At 36.5% G+C, this 22809-nt stretch overlaps 2 protein-coding genes across 6 annotated transcripts; both read left to right on the top strand.

Moving 5' to 3' along the window:
• Positions 1–13: 13 nt before the first annotated feature.
• Positions 14–11611, top strand: poglut2 (protein O-glucosyltransferase 2). Of its 3 annotated transcripts, none has more exons than XM_067443861.1 (10): positions 14–408; positions 2251–2456; positions 2539–2744; positions 2849–2926; positions 3567–3739; positions 4260–4497; positions 4603–4812; positions 5132–5221; positions 8823–8927; positions 11436–11611. In XM_067443861.1, the coding sequence occupies exons 1-10, from the start codon at positions 227–229 to the stop codon at positions 11451–11453; spliced, it is 1506 nt and encodes a 501-aa protein (XP_067299962.1). In that variant the 5' UTR covers positions 14–226; the 3' UTR covers positions 11454–11611. The 3 variants fall into 3 exon arrangements, with proteins under 3 accessions (XP_067299962.1, XP_067299960.1, XP_067299963.1); XM_067443862.1 differs by lacking the exon at positions 11436–11611 and having other exon boundaries at positions 18–97; positions 286–408; positions 8823–10142; XM_067443859.1 differs by lacking the exon at positions 11436–11611 and having other exon boundaries at positions 8823–10142.
• Positions 11612–14004: 2393 nt separating this feature from the next.
• Positions 14005–19761, top strand: nepro (nucleolus and neural progenitor protein). Of its 3 annotated transcripts, none has more exons than XM_067445022.1 (9): positions 14005–14142; positions 15169–15323; positions 15399–15487; positions 15789–15917; positions 16022–16099; positions 18194–18561; positions 18657–18721; positions 18871–19091; positions 19173–19761. In XM_067445022.1, the coding sequence occupies exons 1-9, from the start codon at positions 14139–14141 to the stop codon at positions 19543–19545; spliced, it is 1482 nt and encodes a 493-aa protein (XP_067301123.1). In that variant the 5' UTR covers positions 14005–14138; the 3' UTR covers positions 19546–19761. The 3 variants fall into 3 exon arrangements, with proteins under 3 accessions (XP_067301123.1, XP_067301122.1, XP_067301124.1); XM_067445021.1 differs by lacking the exon at positions 14005–14142 and adding an exon at positions 14578–14733; XM_067445023.1 differs by lacking the exon at positions 14005–14142 and adding an exon at positions 14781–14946.
• The last annotated feature ends 3048 nt before the right edge of the window (positions 19762–22809 follow it).

Here is a 22809-nt window from a genome sequence, read left to right as displayed (position 1 = left end):
ACATGAGCGCATTGGGTCTTTTGCAGAGATTTTCTCACGAGGGTATCTGTGCTGTGGTTAGTTAATTTCACATCGAACCGCTGGTATTCCGGTGAATGTGAGTATGTGGTGAAATGTATCAACTAGTGTTTTTAAGCAGTGTTTTATTATGAATTTAAGAGCGTTGTCATTCAGATGAGGTGATGATAAACGAAAGCATCCACTACTGAAAGTGCTCTCACGCGCCATGAACATGTTGAGAAAACTTTTGCTGCTCTTGTTGTCTTGCGTTTTCATGACGCGGAGATCAAAGGCAGCGGCGGCGCCCAGCGCGAGCAAAAGTTTGATCTGGGGTCCTGGGCTGGAGACAAACATTTTCCTTCCTGCTCGGTTCTTCTTCATACAGACAGTGGACACCACCGGGAGAAAGTGAGTGAGTCCTGCTGAAAGACCATAATGGGACGGTATGGCTTAGTGCTTAACATCTGGCTGTAAAGTTCAAAACCCTTCGACACTTAACTTCACGTCCATTTTTGTATGCCAGACAAGACACGACATGTGAATAGGAGGAATAAGTGTATAACCGCCTACCAAGCTGATTAATAACAGTACATTAAGACAAATGTATTACAAGTTTTCTGAAATGTTATGTTTAAATGTCCAAATGAGACATGTCTAATTACATTTGCATGAATTTTGCATTTTTCCTGACCATAGGATAAAGCCAGGATAAAGATTTCATTTAGTTGACATTGGATGATATCACTTTTTATCACTCTGACTATAAATCAGAAAACTCTGTCAAGAGCCCAAAAATATATAATACAATTTTTTTCAGTAAATACAATTTTATATAAATTAATCAATAATTATGAATAACAAAACTCTTCTGTAAAATCCTTCAGAATTGAATGGGAAAATTTGAATGTAAATTATACAGAAGTGTCGATATGCTCTGGCTCATTGCATTAGAGAAAACAGCCACAAACATGTACTGTAATTGAAATCTACATACTCAAATACATAAAGTGTGATGAAATAAACACTATCACGTTTGGATGTGTTCTTTTCACTAAAAAGCTCATAACTGTTCATTTACAAACTAGAACCAACAATTATATCATATAGGCTAGTAGAACTAGTCCCAGACTAAAGTGCATGTTTGAGTTGTTTTAACTGAAAGCAACTGTTGTGTCTCAAGATGCACTCCAGTAATGTTTTTTTTATAAGACATGTTTATAAAAGCTACCTAAATGAATTTAGGTCGACTCTTGGCTTAATCTAAGCCCTGCCTGTGAAACCGGGCCTCAGAGTTCCACTGAGATCATCTTATTCTGTAGTTCAGTAAACCATCCTGGAATGTGAAAAAGCCATAGACGAATACACAGGTCTGATAAACTTAAAATGCAACACTTTTTACCTCTTCAAAGTACCAGCAGTGCCGTGAGGTTGTGGGGCCCTAGGCAAGATAGTAAAAATTGGCCCCATTGGAGTAAAAAAAATGATTTTAAGATTGAGGGGCCCCCCAAGATAAGGCGGAGCCCTAGGCAACCGCCTATTTTGCCTACAAAGAACCATTGTAGAGCCTTTTTAATCCAGGGCAATCAAACTTATTCACAGCAGCACCATTTTTGATTTTTAAGGGGAGTAAAAGCAAGCCTGTGGGGAGGAATAGACAGAATAGAATATACATCTCTTCAGTGTGTTGATCTGTATTTAAAATGTTTTTGAATTGGTCTGCTAATGAAACACTGCAAACATATTTTTCAGATACATTTTAGTAGACAACCCCCCCCACAGAAAATATGAGCTGTGAAAAATTATAAGTGATTTAGGAGCTTTATACAGCTTTTTACAACAGATGCCATTGAAAGATCCCTCACAGTCTTGCTTTCCTGTTATGCCGCTGCTCAGTATAAGATCTATTGTGTATTGTAAATGCTTGAATAAATCTGCTAAAGAACAAATTAGTAGTGATTGATTAGTCTCTGTTAGTCATATTATGTCAGTCCTTTATGGCTGTATTTTTGTCTCTTGACTGCATTGTAGTAGAAACTGGTCTGTGATAAATGAAACAACAAATGCCTGGTGAATTCCCAGGACAGGTATTTTTTTATTTATTATTTTGTTATTTTTTTACTTTTGCCTATGGCAGTGAAAGCATCTTGTTTAAGAATCACGTTTCATGTGTTTTTATTTTAAGGCATCAGTTTACTTCTATTATGTCTAAAATAATAATGTCTTTAAAATTTTGAATTTCCTCATCATTAGTTTCACGACTTCTCCTGGAGAGAAAACATTTGAAGTTAAGATTACATCTCCAACTGACCCATATGCCAGAATCTGGGTCCAGATTTTGGACCGGAACGACGGATCATTTTTGGTTCGGTACCGCATGTACGCCAGTTACACAGATCTGCACATTCAGATTCTGTTGAAAGACAAGCTGGTGGGGAAATCACCATATGTCCTCAGAGGTGAGAAGAACCAATTCTACTTTCATAATACAGTGATAAACAATGTCTGGAAGTTGACGTTAACCTGTTTCTCACTTCACAGGTGCAGTGTATCACGAATCTTGTGACTGCCCAGAGCCCAGTGGTGCATTATGGGAGAAAAACATGCACTGTCCGGCCTCATTCTCCCAGATAGAGAGTGATTTATCTGTTTTTCCCAGTGTGGATCCAGATCGTAATGCCCATGAGATCCTTCAGCGCTTCGGGAAGAGACATAGCCTGTGCCACTACACCATCAAAAACAACCAGGTACAATCATTTTGCTCCTGTAGCCTATATAACTTAACTACATGCATAAAGAGACTAATTGATGCCAAATATTGCAATATGTCTCATGATGTCATGGACTGTAGGTTTATATAAAAACACATGGAGAACATGTCGGATTCAGGATCTTCATGGATGCCTTCCTTCTGTCCCTCACGCGTAAAGTGAGTATTAGCTCAGTATACTGCTTCTACACGTGTTTTATGTACATAGATTATGTGAAGTAATAATAATGTTATTTATAAACACATAATGTATGTTCTCAGTCATTTACTTTCAGAACCATTAGATGGCACTGTTACATAGAGCATGGGAGGTGTGCACATCAAAACATTAGAATTTGACTTGAATGTTTACAGTGCTAATTTCAGTCCATACTAAAAGTCTTATTCTTATACATAGTATTCAGAACGTATGTTCATAGACTACCTACCATTTAAATGTATGATTTAAAAAACAAAACAAAAGGTAAATACTTTTATTCAGCAATGACTCATTCATCTGATCAATATTGACAAGAAATTTATAATGTTATCATAGATTTATATTTAAAATAAATGCTGTTTTTTTCCCAACTTTTTCACCCCAAAAAAGTATTTCCTATTAAAATAGAGAACAGTTATTTAAAATTGTATAATTTTATAAAATAATAATTAAATTGTTATTCTTATGGACACAAACCACCTTCCTAACATTATGTTATTAAAATGGACACAGAACTTTTGAGCATCTTGTATGTTAAATAACTGATTAGTGTAAATTCATAAGTGAAAAATAAGTGAATTTGTTGTTGTGTGTGAGCAGGTCAAGCTTCCAGACATTGAGTTTTTTGTGAATTTGGGGGACTGGCCCCTGGAGAAGAGACGGGCCTCTGAGAAGCCCAGCCCAATCTTTTCATGGTGCGGCTCCAATGACACACAAGACATCGTCATGCCAACCTATGACCTCACTGAGTCTGTATTGGAGACTATGGGCAGGTAAAAAAAAACAGAATTGTGACTCTGAGATGTAGTAAACATGTTAAAGTTTTTATGGAACAGCATAAAACTTTTTATGGATTTCTAATCTAATCTCAATCATAATCAAAATGAGACCAATAGTCAAAATACTACCTCACTGCATTTTTTTTTTTTTTCTGTTCAAAATTTTCTTACACCTTCCTCATTTTTTTTTTGTTGAAATCAAGTTTTACAACTAAACTGTGTTTATTTACTATTTTAAATCAGACTTTTAAAATGGTAAATAAACAAAGTTTAGTTGTAAAACTTGAGACAAAATTTTAAAAAATGCAGTAAGGTAGTATTTTGACTATTGGTCTCATTTGGATTATAAATGAGATTAGATTAGAAATGACAAAATTAGCCTTGTCTTTTTGTCTGTTCATGAAAACAAGCAATGCAATATGTGCTAACTTTTACACACATTTTATAACAAATCATGGTTCATTACATAGCGTGAAATCTAATTGATTCAAAAATATATTTTGTTTTGTGGCAGAGTGAGTCTGGACATGATGTCTGTCCAGGGACATACAGGTCCAGTGTGGGAGCAGAAGATGAGCAAAGCATTCTGGAGAGGGCGAGACAGCAGGAAAGAGCGCCTTGAGCTGGTTAAACTGGCTCGGGCCAACCCTGAAATGCTTGACGCCGCCTTAACCAACTTTTTCTTTTTCAAACACGATGAGAGCCTTTATGGGCCCCTTGTCAAACATGTGTCCTTTTTCGACTTCTTTAAGGTGAGTGAATTGCACAGAATTTCAATACACACATCTTAGAATTTTTTTATGTTTTATGTAAGGTTATTTTTTTAACTGAGGTAACTTGTATGTATCTCTTAACAGTATAAGTACCAGATAAATGTGGACGGGACGGTAGCAGCATACAGATTACCATATCTGCTTGCAGGAGACAGTGTGGTGTTAAAACACGACTCCATCTATTATGAGCACTTTTACAAGCAACTCCAGCCATGGGTGCACTACATCCCCTTTAAAGCTGACCTCAGTGACCTACTGGAGAAGATCCAGTGGGCTAGAGATCATGATGAGGAGGTACATCATCCCCATTCACACACAAACATCTCAAGTTGGATGGCAGGACCCAAGGGTTCCCAGCAGAACATTGCCCAAAGCATCAAACAAAATGTGCCGCTCAATTTGCCTTGAGGGGCAAATTGCTTTTATAAATTAGCATAAACAATATGACAAGACATCAGTTTTCAATAAATAGTTGATTTAATAATCTGTATAGCCTGTTGATGGTGCTGTAAGCTGTAAATCAGCACTGTGAGATGTAGGTTAAAGGGTTTGCAGTCATTGTACAATTGATAACTAACAATCCTGCCACTTTTTCGGTTTTTTTCTTTTATAGGTGAAGAAAATTGCCCTGGCAGGTCAGCAGTTTGCACGAACCCATCTAATGGGTGACAGCATATTCTGTTACTACTTCAAACTCTTCCAGGTAATATTTTTTTTTCTTTCTTCAGTTCAGTGCTCTTGTGAATTGGTTGAGGCAATGACTAGACCAAAAGTGGAAAGGTCACTGTTTCACTAACACTACAGATTCTTGGTTGTGTGCAGGGTTATGCACAGGGCATTAAAAAGTCTTAAATATTAGTATTTTTTGTGCTAGGCTTTACATTTTAAGACAAGGTCTGATTGAAAAATATGCTTTTAGGCTGTGTAGCAGCACCAAGTCTTTTGCAGTAGCCTAGCCACTGTTACGTACTTTTTTTAATTTATTTTTACGGTGTATGTCACATCTTCACCAGAGATGAGTCAGGGAGGGTTGAGTCGCTTGAGTGAAGAGAGTGGGTAAATTCAAGCAAAATGATAAAGTGCTAATTTAACACTCAATAGCTCGAAGATGATCCACTGAAGCCAAGCAATTTAACAGTTAAATGAGGTACTATAGGAATGAAGGCGAATTAAGAATTATTCACCAAAAGTGAAAATCAGCCCATGATTTAGATTTACTCAACCTTAAATCATCCTAGGTGTATCCTAGGTGACATTCTAATCCAAGCTTTATAATGGCAGGGATTGTTGTTCTGATTTTGAAGTCCATAAAAGTCCATTTTAAACTGCTAGAGGCACAACACTTTTTTTTTTTTTAAATTCGTAAGTCGAATACGGAAGGCGATCAGCCGGAAGCTAGATAATTTACTTATAAAGTTTTAAATATGGATATCTTTCTTACACAAATGTATCAATTCGCTTCAGAAGGCCTTCTAAACTTAAATTGGCTATATATAATGTTGGATATAAACCTGAAGAAGAACATTTTTCAATATATAAAAAAAAAAAAAAGGAACCGTATGTAAGAAATGTATTTTAATTAATCATAAAATGGCCCTGATATTTAATTTCAAATACTTATATCACTGACTACAGTAGTCCGTCCAGGATATTGTCATTTAAAAGGCGTTGCAGCCCTCAACTGATGTTGATGCTGTGTTTTGGCCTGAATCTCCGCCCTCCACCTATCTACTGTATAAACTAAAACTAAATGTATAAAAACTAAATAGAAAGTGTTTACAAAATAAAAACTAAACTAAAACAAGCACAACCATTTATTAAACTAACTAAAACTAAACTGAAATTTGTAGCAAAATTGAAAACGATAATAAAATAAAAACTACTTTAAAAATGCTAAATAACCTTGGGACAGATGCACTTTTATGGACTTCAGACACAGAAACAGAACCACAATCACAGCCATTAAAGCTTGGATTAGCCAGGACTCTATTCTGAATTGATTTGTCTGAAAGAAGATTGTACATGTACACCTAGAATGACTTGAGGGTGAGTAAATAATGGTCTAATTTTCATTTTTGGGTGACCCTTTAACCTCTTAAGATCTGGTACCATTTTTGGGAATTCCACCAGGACTTGGCCTACCCAAAATGAAAAGCTTCCCTTACACACATACAGTGGTCTAAGTTCAAAATGTTCGTGTCATTTTACTGGAAACCCTTTGAAGTTACATAAAACAGTGCTAAAAGTCATAAACATGTAAGTATATGTTGTCTAAGCTGTAGGACCCCCCACATGTCATGTGTTTACTATTGTTATATTTTTAAGAGTACTGAGTTCTGTTTACATAATACAATATATTTTGAGAACAGGTATTCTTCTTTATGTGCTTATTAATTTTTATTTCTTCAGGTTTCAATTCTGGGTTGTTGTTGTTTTTGCTTTTTTGTTTTTTAGTTTGTAACTCTTTTGTATTTTGATTTATGAACTTATCAGTGTGTATATCTTATTATATCTTGATCTTCCATCTTTATCCAAGTTTTATGTTGGTCTCAAGGACTCAAAAGACAAAGGTCAGATAGCACACGTCTTGGTATTTGCTCGGCACACATATTCAGTGGTAATTTTACTCTTATGTTGATAAGACTATGGTAATATGACTAGAAGCACTTTTCTTTATCATATAATAAAGACCCATGAGCGTGTTTCAGTAAGATTAAATCTTTCTAGGTCTACTGTGGGTATTTAGCCTACTTTATACATATTTAGTGTTGCATACATTTTCTCCATTATTGCCTAATTGTGTCTTGTTCTGAAACTGGATATTTAGAAAATCACACACACACACACACACACACACACACACACACACACACACACACACACGCACACGCACACGCACGCACACACACACACACACACACACGTCGTGTTTCCATGTTTTATGTGTTATGGGGACTTTCCTAGGCGTAATAGATTTCATACTGTACAAACTGTACATCCTATCCCCTCTACACTGCCCCTGCCTCTAAACAGGAAACATTCTGCATGTTTACTTTCTCAAAAAAACTCCTTCTGTGTGATTTATAAGATGTTTTCCTCATGGGGACCTAAAAATGTCCCCACAAGGACAAGGATTTCGGATATTGCCATCTTTGTGGGGACATTTTGTCCCATTAACGTAGGGATTACCCCCCCTACACACACACACACATTGTGTTTTTGTGAATTGTGGGGACCATATGTATAATGGATTTTACACTGTACAAACTGTACGTTCTATCCCCTTACACTACCCCTGCCCCTAAACCTACCCATCACAGGAAACATTCTGGTTACATGTAATATAAACAAGTACACACACACACACACACACACACACACACACACACACACACACACACACACACACACACATATGCAACTAATGTATCTGTATGTAAACAATCAAAACATTTAAAAAATAGACAAAATTGGTAAGATTTCAAATTTTTCATTTTCAGAGAATATCTTAAAACAAATATTTTGTCTTGTTTCAGCTTATATATCAGCTTGAATACAGCTTACAATGTAAAATTTGATTTATATCATACATTTTTTTAATGCATATTTTTCATTTGACCTTTTTAAAACTGATAACTCATTATCTGTACAGGCATTCACCTCACTATATATAATATTCTCCCTCCCCCCATCAACTTATTTAATTTATATATATATATATATATATATATATATATATATATATATATATATATATATATATATATATATATATATATATATATATATATAATAATTATTATTATTTGTTTTATTTATTTTTTTTGCTGGTCCCAAGTTTCCTAAATGTTCACAGTAGTAATTGAGCACAAGTATCCCTGAGGTCATGAACCCCAGCACTTTATGATTTTCTATAACCATCGGCCTCAAACATTAATTTTTAAACACACGTTCTGGCCTCAAAGCAATTCTCAGCAATAAATCTGTGTGTGTTTGAGGTGTGGAAATGTTGGAGGTCAGGACCACAGCGGCTACTTGAATTTTATGTGATTTGTACTGCAGATAAAGATGCTTGTTTAGTGTGATGATGTTGCAATTAATTAAAGTTTAAAAGTAAAAATAAAAGTGCTTCACCAGTACAAAGAGGGTGTGTGACTAAGTTGAATAATCACATATTGTGTAGCTGAACTGGCATATTGAGAAATAAATGTTATATCTTTTCTGCTCTACAGTATTTTGCCAGTAAAATTGTTTACACTAAATGAAATGTCTGCACTCATCCAGCTCTCTGGTTTTGTTTTTAGAAGTATGCTGAACTGCAGGTCACTGAGCCCAAGGTTAGAGAAGGCATGGAGCTGGTGGAACAGCCAAAGGATGAACTTTTCCCATGTTACTGCGCAAGAAAAAAGGTATGCGTGTCCTGCGTTATATTAAATGAAATCACCAAAATGTGAACATTCATTAAATTTTACATTTATGCATTTAGCAGACACTTTTATCCAAAGCAACTTACAACTGAGGAGTACAGGAAGCGATCTCTCATGAAGAGGGGAAGAAACGCAAAAAAAAAAAACCTAAATGCAAAGATTTGGATATTACTCAGAGTAGCAAAAACTAGAATAGGGAGGGAAAAGAGAAAATAGAGGAGGAAGAGGTAGTTTTTTTTTATTTATTTATTTTTTTTATTATAATAATAAGTGCTCATGGAAGAGATGAGTTTTTACCTGTCTTTTGAATGAAGTGATTGATTCTGCCATGCGTATGGAGGACGGAAGATTGTTCCACCAACCGGGAATTGTTGGCAATTGAACCTATTTTACACAATAACAGAGATTGATGATGACTAAAAAGTCAGCATTTTACAATATATTAATGTAAGGAGTTAATAGCTTATAACCCAGGACCAGTAGTGAAGAAATGAAGAGTCAGTTGCAGTTTCAAAAGCAGAAGCCAGCTTCAAGTCTCACACGGAGTTCGTAGGCTGCGCTCCTGCTCTCACCGTCTTGTTGCCTTGCCCTATCGTACATACAATTGTCCCAACAGTTATACTGTTTTCAAGGTTGTATCCACATCGTTACTGCAATGTGGATGGTTTCGATTGGCTCAAAGAAAATGCACAGTCATGGTAATTTTCCACTCATGTCAGTTAATCTGATGCATGTTTCCATAGACGTGTCACTTGTTGATGCTTTCACCCCGGAATTAGGCCCGTAGTGACCTTCCAGATCTGGAGCAGGTGCCAGCTTGCCCAGAACAACAAGTCCAACCATCTCTTAGGATGCCCATTGTACACCATTCTTAACACTGATCTGTAACATAGAATATTGCGCACATACACAGATACACAGATACTCCAAGGTTGGAGCTGATTATGCTCCAGTTCTAACCAAAACAAACTGATAACATGTGCTGTCTTTCAGTGAGAGGGACACACAATAGTACAGGCAATATTCATCTTGGCTCTATAGTGTTTCAGTAAAAGGAAATATAAAAGGAATAACATATAATAAATTAAATGAAAGACAAATCCATATTTCATATTTGGAAGCCGGGCTAAGTGAGCAAACGCTGTTACTGCTCTCCTGACATGTTAGGGGTGTGTGATACCTCAAAAATCCAAACACACAACCTTGTTGCAAGTGTTTTAGTGACGCATCACACATCTCTAGGTCAGACCCTCAGTCACTCCTCAGAGATCAAATATACATTTTAGAAAACAAGAAACTAAAAGCTTAATCATAACTGGAAAGAATCATTAAAATAATATAGGAAGATTAATATTGATTAAGGTTTTGATTATGAAGTTAATTAGGATATACTATATAAAGGTATATTGAAGCGGCAGTGGATTTCAGAATCACCCTTTCACTATATATCTTGATGTCCATAAAATTAAAACCTCATAACTTTATTAAGACACACAATCAAATTAAGCACTTTCGCCTTTTTTTAAACAAATGTTTCAGTCTATACTGTTTTGCACTATTCATATAGTTAAATAATACTGTTAATGTTTACATTTTCAGCACAATAAAATTAAATATTTATTTTTAAGAAGCAACAGTTTACCACCATATGATATAATGCTGTACCTGTAGAGTTCATTAAATATCTGATGGATTTATTATCATTTCATAAAGCACACAAACTGGATTTATATGGGCAATGTACTTTTATGACTTGGACTGATTAGCAAATTCATCACTCTGATAAAATGTTTATATGAATTCTTTAGGTCTGCACTGCATTAGTCCTGGGGTCCGTTCTTCGTACTTCACCTAATATATCTGAGATGATTTGACAGATGCCAGATCTTTTAATAGTGATAACTGATCTCTGGCTGATTTGGTTCTTCAAACGAATTTGCGGATTTGATTAAAATATCTGGATTAAGTTGTCTCGTGTTCCTTAAAGTGGACAGAGGCATCAGTACTTGAAATCATGATCAGCAATGCAGTGTTTGGCTGACGGCAAGACAGCAATATAATGACATTGTATAATTAAAAAATACACCTGACGAAAGACTTGATGACTTAATGGAATGTCCTAAGGAAACAGCCAAATCAGTAAAACTGGTTGTCTTTATAGACTACACATTATAATATTATTTTCAAATTTATTTTTATATTATTATTATTTCAAATTATTATTGCCCCTGGTATTACTTTGTAATAAAGTAAGAGTGGCCGGGACAGATTTTAAGCATCAACACTGCTTAAAAAATTAAATCTAATCCTGTTCGCATGAAATAAACCTGCTCCCTTGCTATGACAACAAGTCCAGAATGAGCATTGAAGAACCAAATAATCCAATATCATACCAATTGTCAACAAATCCAGCTAACTGTGTAAGAGAATTACAATGAACGGACCCCTGGATCAGATCAAACATTTCTAATTTTTCTAATTTTTCTGTAGGTCAGAGATGAGCTGTGAGAGACCTCCTATTTTATTATGTAATGGCACTCATCAAATTTAAATGGATTTGCACCAGAACATGTTCCTACGACCACCGACTTGGTGCATTAGGTGTCCTGTGACTGCAATGTCTTAACTGAATGTTTCTCTTTTCATATTAAATTTTTCAATTTCTACACTCTTGCTGGTCTGATTTATAGGAATTCTATATTTTGTTTCGATAGTTTGATAGAAGTGCTTGCTTATAGCTGGAAAATCAGAGTACACTTTAATATATAAAATACATATGCAGTACACAATAGATGTTCCAAGTTTAGACCAGAATAATTATTCTGTTATATTTTGAATAATTCATTATAACAGAACATTTAGAAAAAATAAGAAATGTTCTTTACTTTTTTTAAACGTTTATGCTTGACCTAAACCTTTATGAGAAATGTTTACTTGAGTAAAAATGTGACAATGGCAGTGTTCGGTCTAACTACCTACTGTAATTTAATTATGTTTCCCTTGAAAAAATAAAGTAAGGTGTGTGTGTGTGTGTGTGTGTGTGTGTGTGTGTGTGTGTGTGTGTGTGTGTGTGTGTGTGTGTGTGTGTGTGTGTGTGTGTGTACTAGACATAATAACTCAGTTAACATCAAAATGTAAAGTCTGACTTTAAAATGCATATTTTTATGTGTCTTTCTCAAATTTGTAATACTTGTAATAACTGGTCAGTTAATAAGAATAATTTATGTCTTTTTATATTGTAATGTAGGCCTATAGCCGAATAAAATGTATGTCTAGCCTTGAATCACTAGTCGACGTTGATATAGGATTCAGAAAGTGATAATAAATACTTTTTTGAGACAGTATTTTGTTGAGTAATCTAATTACACAATTGAAGATGTAATTAGTAACTTACTAGTAATTCATTAGTTTTTATAGTAACTTACCCAACCCTGGACAACAGGCTCAACTGGACTTCACAATCTGTTGTCTGTTGTGTTCCCTATCTAACAAACCAAAACAAATAAAAAAACAAACATTTTAAAAGGCACTTTAAAAGAATACAACAATTACTACATTTTATGTATGCTCCACCTCCAAGTATCCAAATTCCTCACTGGGATTCTCGAAGCACATACTAACGCCTATACTTTAGATGGCGCTGTAAGCAACGTGATTCATAAGATTCGCATGTTGTGTCCACGTGTGAGAAAATTCTACCCGGGAATTTGAAGCTCGTTGCCTTATGCTTTGCTTCAACCAACCACGCGACCGTTAACCCTTACATGGAGTTTTCAGAGGTATTTTCTATATATTCCTACTTAGTAACAATTTGCATTAAATGAAGTGTAAAATGGGTGCGTCACAGTGTTTTGTTGACTTTTGTAATGTCAATTTTAATACGAAATCATTTATAAGAGCTTCGTTTTTGACAAATTTTGAGAGATTTTTTAATCAGCGGAGTATTACAGGAGAATGTAAGAATCCCGTTCGAGCAGAAAGAACTGGATGGTGTGTTCACAGTCCCTGCTGACATCACCGCAGGACGCACAGCCATGGTGTTGACCCACGGCGCGGGGGGAGATATGCACGTTACACAGCTGGAGTCCCTCGCGCGCGCTCTCGCCCGTTCAGGTGTTCTGTGCCTGCGATTTACCTGCAGGACGGTGAACTTTAACTACAGAGTCAGAGCTTATAGCGCCGTTGTGGTAAACACACATTTTTATTATTATAAGCACCACCATGCACATTTTGGAGCTGCATTTTATTGTTGAAACAAAACTTAAAAATATATTACATACATTTATTATTAATAGTAATTAATATGAAGAATGTTGTTGAGAATACTTTTAGCATTGCATAAATAATTCTCAATAATCCACCAGGATTACATAAAGAGCCATGAGAGATTTGCACCCAACAGCATTTTCTTGGGAGGTAGGGATCTTGCTTCTCATATTATTATTTTTTCATTTCACCTTTTGAAGCAATAGTAATATTAGGAATACTTTACAGCCAGGATTTAACTGACTTGTCAGGCTTTATGGTTGTTTTCCACATATTGTACATATATTGTACTATATCATACTACATATTATGTAATTTTTTATTGTTCTATCTCTGTCTATTTCCAGGGCGCTCTATGGGTGCTCGTACAGCCGTTGCTGTGTGTGAACTTATGCATAGACAGAAGGATGCAGTCCAGGGTGTTCTGTGTTTGTCATTCCCTCTGACTCTACCAGGAAAACCACAAACATATGTTGAGCGGAGCCAAGGCCTGCTTGCGCTGTCGCAAACTTCTGTGCTGTTTGTTTCCGGCACTACAGATAACATGTGTGAACAGGTGAACACATATGAGAAGTTTTTCATCAGTCTGGGGTTTAAATTGAGTAATGGTCATTTTTAAAAGTTCTTTCTGCTGGACCTTTAAAAAGAATAGTTCACCCAAAAATAAGAAATGTCATCATTTAATTTTCATTTTTGGGTAAACTAGCCCTTTAGGTTGAAGTTTTTAAACCATTCTTTCATATTTATTTTATATTACTTGATTAAATAAAATCATTTGCTTGCATTTTAGAGCCTTCTACAAAATATTATGCACATCATGAAAAGCCCTTGTACCGTTCACTGGGTCAAGGATGCGAACCATGGACTTAAAGTGCGTGGCAGAACAGAAGAATCAGTCCTGGAGGAAGTCAATCCACATATTATTGCATGGGTACTTCAACACAATTGAAATATACATGTATAAATAAATAAATATGATGATTACTGTTGGATAAAAGGAGATGGTGAGAAACTGAGCCTGACCCTCTGTACCTCATTATGTTATCTGCATTACAGATCATTTATATAGGAATAATAAAGATCATAATATTTAAAATTTTATATAATATATATATATATATAAATAATGTGTATATATGTATGTATATGTATATATACACACACACAAACACACTTCATTGTTTGTTTTCAGAAATGTAAACAATTAGCATTATGTTATCATTAAAACTATTTATTTTGGGTTAATAAGTAAAACAAACAACAAAAATGAAAAACTATATACATAGGGGTAATAAAATCAAATCCACGTCTCTAATTAAAAAATAAATACAACCCCGCATTTGAATGCTGTGTATATACCTTTAGGAACTATGACGTAATCGTACGAACAAGCTTATGATTGGCTGACTCTCGAGTCCCCGGTAGTCAACTGTAAACATGGCGCAGGAACCCTGGAATAAAACTAATATTCCGTTTCCAAGTGCTGCTTGTTCAGTTAGAATCCCCTTTACTGGTTCAACTGGTATGTTTTAATATTTTAACCCATACATTTACTAGACTTTACTATAAAGCGCACATAAACAGCATGTAAAGGAATTTAAAGCGAGCAGTGTTTTCCTGCGGCAGATCTAAACACGTGGATGCCATATATTCATGTGAAATGGTGCACATGTGAAATTGCTGGCAGTGAAAAGTATTTATCTCGTAACTTTTGATTTCGTCAGACGGTCACGTTGTATGTATTTCTTCTATTATTGCTCCAGTAGGTAGTGTTGGCATTTTGTTTAATACTTGTTCTTGTATTGTGTATTAAGAAGAGTAAGTTGTTTGGTGTGCGTATTGTGTATAATTCGGTCACTACAGTACACCAGATAACTGAACTTAAATAAACGTGTGTAGTATTAAAACATGAACTTCAGCTAAATGGCATGCATTTTGTTGATGTTTCTCTGTCTAGATATCTTGATTAAAGGTCTGCTGGCTGATTGTGAGAAAGTCTTGACCCTGTTATGTAGTGAAGTTCTGCAGACAGAAATCCGTGTACTCTACGAGCTACTTTACGTTTTGAACAATGCCTTCAGACAACACAAGCCATTCCGAGCATTAAAACAGGTGGGAACCCAGGTCCATGATAAAATCCCTATTATTAGTATATAATGAAATTTATGAAATATGCATCATCTGCAGGTTGAACAATGTGTAAACCGCTTAAAAGAAATGAAGTTACAAGCAGCAGTAGAAGATCTGCAAGAACTGTGTCCAACCAAATTTCAGAGGTAAGGTCAAGCACAATTAAATCAAAATGTACCATTCTTATTTTCTAAGGAGTATTGCAGTGTTTATTATAAAAGATTTATTAGTGCGCACATTATTTTTAATTTTAATTCACGTGCTATTGTAATCCTATCAAAAATAACTTCCCCTCCCTCTTAAAAAGACATCTCTTCTCTACTCTGACAATGTGCTTACCGGCGCAATGGTGGGACAACCTGTAATTCAAATGAGATCATAGCAATAGCAAACCCCAACCATCCAATAAATGTATGGTTTTTAGAATGTGTGTTTGTTTCTGTGCAGTGATGCTGGCGTGGAGGTCGGCGAGTGTAACGTTCCCAGTCAGCCCATGTTGGAGTGGCTCTGTCTCAAACTACTTGGAGCCTCGAGTCTTTTAGCCCGAATCCTGGAGCGGTGCACTCAAGCTTTCATGTATCCTAAATATTCTCATTCACAACCATTTACCTTGGTTTGAAAATGTATAAAAGAATGATAGAAGAACTGTGCATGGCTGTGATCCTTTACACCCCAATTAGACTGACACGACAGCACCTACATCTGCGGGAGTTCATTGTGTTGAATATGGTGATGCTCAGCATGCACAGTCGTCTCTGGTGAGTTTATTTAACAGTATAATTTACCATGTCACTGATACTTTTGATATGGTATGAAAATGCTTGGGGAAACGGCATGGAGGGAGCAAATTTTCTTATTCCTGTGCAAACTTTATAGTTGGAATTTGGAATAAGTGTGCCGCAGTGTGTTCAGTATAATCAAGCATATTGATTCCATGTTGTATTTTGTACTGTCTTGTATTCATAGTAATATGAGTAATATGTCATTGTCTTGGTATATCTGACAAATCTGACGAAACCTCCTTTTGGGGATGCCCTCATTTATAATAAAAGTGCAGTCCGTAACTTTGTTTTGGTTAATTTAAAAAAAAATCAAAAATAATTTTTTGAGCAAGTATACAAAACAAGCCAGTTTTCAAAACTATATCTTTACCTTAGCCCCATTCACAACGGTAAGCTTATAATAATGTGTTATATTTAGAGTGGTATGGTGGATTTCTGCAGGAAATTCAAGCTTGTCTTTGCATCATTACGTCCGGTCTCGCTCGCTCTCTCCCATGTCTCTCGCTCGTCCACCTCGCCACAACAGGTAATGCTAATACAAACCAAATACACTTAGCCTCACAATGCTAATGCTGTTAAAGGGTTACTTCACCGCTTTTTCATATTAAACTATGTTATTCCCTTAACTAAAACGAGTTGATACATACCTCTCTCGTCTCAGTGCGTGCACTTAATCTCTCTGACGTGCGGTGATGATCTGATAGCATTTAGCTTAGCCCACTAAGCCCAGTTCATTCACTATGGAACCAAACAGAGATCAAGTTAGAAGTACCAAACACCTCCACGTTTCCCCTATTTAAATACAGTTACACGATTAGTTGAATGATCAAGTATGGTGACAAAATAAAACGTGCTACTTCTCTAATCGGATTAAAAACGAGAACTATAATGTATGGCGGATTAGCACTTCTGAGAGTACTTCGGCTCGGCGCAGTAAAAAGTCCCGGCCCGAAACATCTGTCCTCACACCTCCCCCTCACTCTCTCATTTCTGTCAATAGGGAGATGTGAGGGAAGATGTTTCGGCCGGGACTTTTTACTGCGCCGACCCAAAGTACTCTCAGAAGTGCTATTCCGCCATACATTATAGTTCTCCTTTTTAATCCGATTAGAAACGCGCCACGTTTTATTTTGAGAACAATTTAAATTTTAGAACAAAGTATACATTGTTACTTGCTTGTTCAGATGACATTTTCTGTTAAATTCTTATTTAGTTTATACTCCAAGATTTAGAATCTTCGATTCTGAAGTACAGTCTCCACACTGTTGTGGTGAATGAATGACAGCCACACAAACTCCTCAAAACATTAGATTCATCTGCGCTCAGGAGCCACGGACAACTCCATATAGATCAGGGTTTCTCAAAATCTAAATTCAAAGGTCCATATCTAAATATTCATCAATGTGAAAGGACCGGAACAATTCATTATGACAATACTTGTTTTTAATAAACATGCCTAACAATTCAACACTTGGGCCTGTCCCGATAACCAATTTCGCTGTATAAATTAACAAATAAATTAAATAATATTGTCAATCTGAGACCTTTTTCGTCTAATTTAATGATAATGGCATAATAATGCAGGTACACCTGTTCAAAGATCAATAAACTTTTATTTCTTGTTTATTTTTTTAAAGCAAGTCATTCTGACAGGAATTTGCCACGTTGACCAATAGAAAGCTGTTTGGTTTGAAATTGTCTTCTGTGTAAGAAGGCTGCATTGCTACTGTAGATGATGGACCTTTTTTTACTAAGGATATTTAAGCAGAAATTGTTCTTACGTGACCACACTTTTAGGGTTTTGGTATGAGATAGGGTTTGGTTTTAGTATTTACAACTAGCTTCTGTATTATAAAAACAATAGTCTATGGAAAGTCCCCATTTAGATAGGTGTTGTGTGAGCATGTATGTTTAGCATGAAATGGAAAAACTAAATGTTTATAATTGTTTAAAAAATATTTTGAATGTTTTAAACATTTCCTGGACAATGACCAATGTGCAACAAATATAAATCTATGATAATGCTTTTTCATATATTTTTTTAAATTATTTTATTACTTTTTTTGCTAGGGTGTTCTTCAGAGGTATTCTGAGAGCCCTCATCCCCATGTACAAAAAAGTCACTGAACTCCTCCAGGAGGTGTCACAGTCCAAACCCATGGCCTACCTGACCGACTTCACCCTGCCTGGGGACCTGAAAGACTTCCTGTGCCTCCCACAGGAATCTGATCTACTGATGGAAGAAGGCACCAAAGACCTTTTAAAGGTCCCAAGAGGGCCAAGAAAGTCCAAAATGTCTGTCCTTTCCAAGTTGTTTGAGGAAAAAGAGCAAGAAGAGAATAATGGAGAAGAGAGAGAGATTATGCCAATATTTTCTGCTGGTCACGATGAAGGTTCTAGTCTGGATCTGGGGGCTGCAGTTTTAGAGCAACAGACAGGTTTTTTTTTTTTTTTACCAATTATGATTTTGTGTATTTTATATAATTTGCTTTTACTGTACATGTAATCCTATTTTCTTAATGTAATTCTTTAGATGTCTCATCCTATGGACCAGACATGACGGTTGTGCTTCAACAATTTTATAAAACTACCAAACAGGTATTTGATATTGATTAGTATTTTGTTAGTGACTTTTCCTGGGATGCTGCTATGTGACAGATCAAGCTGAAGTACATTTTTGAGAAAAATAATATGCTCACATATTCATAGAAATGCAGTCATGGGTTAATTTTGATGCAACTCTGCAGCCACAGATGAAATTGGACATCTCAAGCCAAATAGCAGTCGTTCAGAAAAGGAAGTTCTTGAAGTCACTGGATAAGGTGTCCTCGTTCAGAAAAATGGCTGCCCATCTGAAGGAAGTGATGGACTGGTGCCAGAGCTGCAAGTTTCATAGAGAGCGTAAGCACCTGGCCTTCCTGGGCCTGAAGTGTCTGAGGATGAAAAGTCTGGAAGCTGAAGGTGTCAGGTACATAAAAATACTGTAAATTAAATCCTTATTTTGTAATCATATTTAGCAGGTGTCTAATCATGTTTGTTTTTAATTCAGGGTTGAGAAGAGATTGAAAAAGGTTAAGTTAGAAGTTCACAAGGCATTGATGTGTCAAAAGACTTCCCCACCAAAGCGCTTCTGTTCCTTCAATGCCTTTCGGAGAGCTCGATGGCACCTCAGAACCCTCGTGGCACGCAATAGAACTTCCAAGTCCAGATGTGCATTTTCCAGGAGTTGCTCTAGAACAGTTAAAAATGTTTCTGTGTCATTGAAACATGAGAGTAACTGCAGCGAGAAACGACAATTCTCAAAAAAAGAAGTGTCAAGAAACAATATGGCACCTGGAGCTAAGGAAGAAAAAAATGTTGTGCGGAAACTAAATATGCCGAAGGATGATATTGATGATATCTTTGAATCCTTTGGACTTTAATGTATATAGTGTATGTTGAATCCATGAATTGTCATTATTTTTAAAACCTATGGACAAAAAAAACCCTCTGATCACTGTGGGGAAAAAAGTTGAAAGAAATTTCTTCCAATACTGTATGTGATCTGAGGTGATTGTCATTTTTTCTGCATAATTTAAATTTTCTGCTGAAATAATGTATGACACATTTTAATTCTATTACATGAAATGTGGAAAAAGTGAGAAAATAAACCTGTAAGAAATTTTTTTTTTTTCTCCTTTTTCTCTCTATATGTTTAATTTATAGTTTGAAGATTGGTTGCATATAGAGTGTTAAAGGGGTGATGAATTGAGGAATCAACTTTGATATATAAAAGGTCATGGTAATATAAGAATATCCTGTAAGTTTCAGTGCTGAAAACGGTCCTGTGCTTTATACTGACGTCAGTGTGCGACGAAACATCGCCTCTACAGAATAATGAGCACATGTAGTTCAGTAGCCTCGCCCACCGACTCATGAAGGTCTTGTGCTAGCTGGTCAACAACAATTGCCGAGGAGAAGGATTAAGATTGCGCTATTCCTGGTTGTGGACGAGTCGCTGTAAGCTTCCTGCTGATCCTAATATTAGGATGAGTAGTTGAACTTTATTTTTAATGAAGTTCCAGCTCACGTGTGGAAGACATTTTCACTTTAGTTCACTGTGGGATCGTTTGTAAACAAGTCTCCAGTTGATGCTGGATTTGGATCCGAAAGGAATGGTGCAACACACCGATGTGAGTAAAACGTGTTTTTATATGTGATTGTACTGCACTGTTATAGGTCGTTTTGCTTATGTGTCTAACAGAACATACCTCAGCACACTGGACTCAAGACACGGGTGGGCCAGGGCTCGCAAAGCCCAGCAGGCCGATGAATCTTAAATTAACCATTATATTCCGTTCTTGTTCTAGCCTAGAAATCTAGATGCAACCTAGCAGCAGCAAATCTAATTTGCCGCCGCAACTCTCAATACACTTCTGAGCTGTAAACGCCAAACTCTGGTCGGGCTAATCACATTGTGTTTAGAAGCGGTGGGCGGGGCTTAACATAATGACGGCCAAGTTGCGCTTCTAGTAAACACAAAAACAGACGAAAGGCGGCCTTTCGAATCAGCTTTGACCTCGACTCTGGAAGACTTGGAGTTAAAGGGGGGGTGAAATGCTGTTTCATGCATACTGAGCTTTTTACACTGTTAAAGACTTGGATTCCCATCCTAAACATAGACAAAGTTTCCCAGCGATAAAGGTCCGGTACTGCTTTGGAAGCAGCCGGTGAGTAAATCTGCTTCAAATGTCTCTGCTATTGGCTCGTCGCATGAGTAAACATCAGTAAACGACACGATCGCGTGCTTCGTCATTCAAATGCACTAACGGTTACTCCATTGTTGTTCTCTGTATAACGTTACACTAGTCTGACTCTGACGTGCAAAACCGTTTTGCTTGCTACTTTTAAGGTCTAGTCGCATACAATAGTCCATAAACTGAATCATGTCCTCATAAACTGCTTGTAAAGACACACAAATGTTGACAGGCCCCTAAATACAGTACATACCACAGAGACGGACGTCCTGAAGTTGCCGTTTCTCCTGTTCAATTTATTTCTGCCTCAGATTTGATTGTGGATCATTATCTGTATTAGCTGAGATAGCCATGGGCTTCTCCACACTTGAGGACGTCATTCTTTAGCTCCGCCCACACGATACGCCTCCAGGCGCTCGGTTTTTTCCGGAAAGACTCGGTACAGCCTATATTTCTTTTATAAATATGATAAAACTAAAGACTTTTCGGAGATATGAAGGATGCAATACTACTCTATAGGTACTCAAGATTGACATGAGATTGACTGAAACTGAGTGTTTCACCCCCCCCTTTAACTTTTCTCTGAGAAAAGAACAAAGAACGGCACTGAAGTCATTCTTAAAAAGGGAAGTGTTCTGAGTTTTGCCGACCGGATACAGCGAAAGCTTAATATTTCAACTTGCTCTGCTTCACCTTCGTTGCTCTGGTTGGTTGTAGTGCTATCCAATTGCGTGCACGCCGTGCAGAGGGAGTTTGAAAGACAACCGTTTATCCCGCCCCTCGGATTGAGCCCTGTCAATGGTGAGTTTCCAGACCAAACATCTTTATGTGGGTCTGGCTTGTCAGGCTATTCTTGTTCTGCTATTCTCTCTCTCGTTGACATCTGAAGGGCGGCGCATGCGCCGAACATAACTGTTATGTGTGTGTGCGGTATTAACCCTTTCTCCATCAGCGTAAAAAAAAAAAAAAGTTGCCAGCCCCCGTCAGGGTTTTTGACCATCAAAAAAAGCAACATTTTGAACAAAAAGCTAAGAAAATTCTTATCTTAAGCTAAGAAAATAGCTTATCTTACGTTATCTTTTGCGACAAACACAAGACTTGTCAGTGCCTTTAAATCTTTAGTCAGACTTCCATCCAGAATTAAGAGTAGTTTGCCAGGATCAGTGTCTGGAGTTTTGTCAGGTTGTAAAACATTACGGCCAAGTTTAGTAAATTCCATGTTTTAAGGTTTTTAAGTGAATAAGCTGATTAATATCAGCCAAGTCTCCAATATCGTCTGAGAAAATTGAATGAAATTCCAGACTGACGACCGACTGGACATATATTCCAATTAATTAATTAATTTCCAAAGCTCATATATGCTACAGTGTGATAACAGATGTCAAGAGTGAACTGTTGCAGTCCTCAATGGTCACATACTGACCTTTGATGTAGTTTAGTGTAGTACAATGTACTCCTGATCACAAGTATTGTCTCAGGCATGAACTAATTAAAATATTACTCAAATTATACAGAATTATTCCAAATATTTCAGAGAAACTCAGTTTGATCAGTGACATGTCAGGTGGGAAGTTTAGATCTCCATAAGAAGTGTGTTAAGGTTAATTACTTTCCAAATGATTCATAACAAAAAGATTGTGAACAGAAGAAGTGAACAGAAGTGAGGTTCCTAAAAACTGAAAAGAACAATATACATCTAAGATTTCCATCTCATATGTTGGAGCAGAACGTTCGTAACATCTCAGCCATCTGAGATAAAGGAGTCAATGGGAAATAAGTAGAACAATAATGACCTTTTGCTGCTGTACAAGTCGTCAAAATGAAACGCATCTAACATCATGACAAAGTATTGATTTTATATACTCCAATCAAAAAAAGATCTTTGAGGAAACCTGCTTTTGAAACCGATTCAGATTCAAATTCAAACCGATTTCCCATAGTTGTACCTCT

This window comes from Pseudorasbora parva, chromosome 5, assembly GCF_024679245.1.
Source record: "Pseudorasbora parva isolate DD20220531a chromosome 5, ASM2467924v1, whole genome shotgun sequence".
NCBI lineage: Eukaryota > Metazoa > Chordata > Actinopteri > Cypriniformes > Gobionidae > Pseudorasbora > Pseudorasbora parva.
This window is presented reverse-complemented; position numbering and strand designations above follow the sequence as displayed.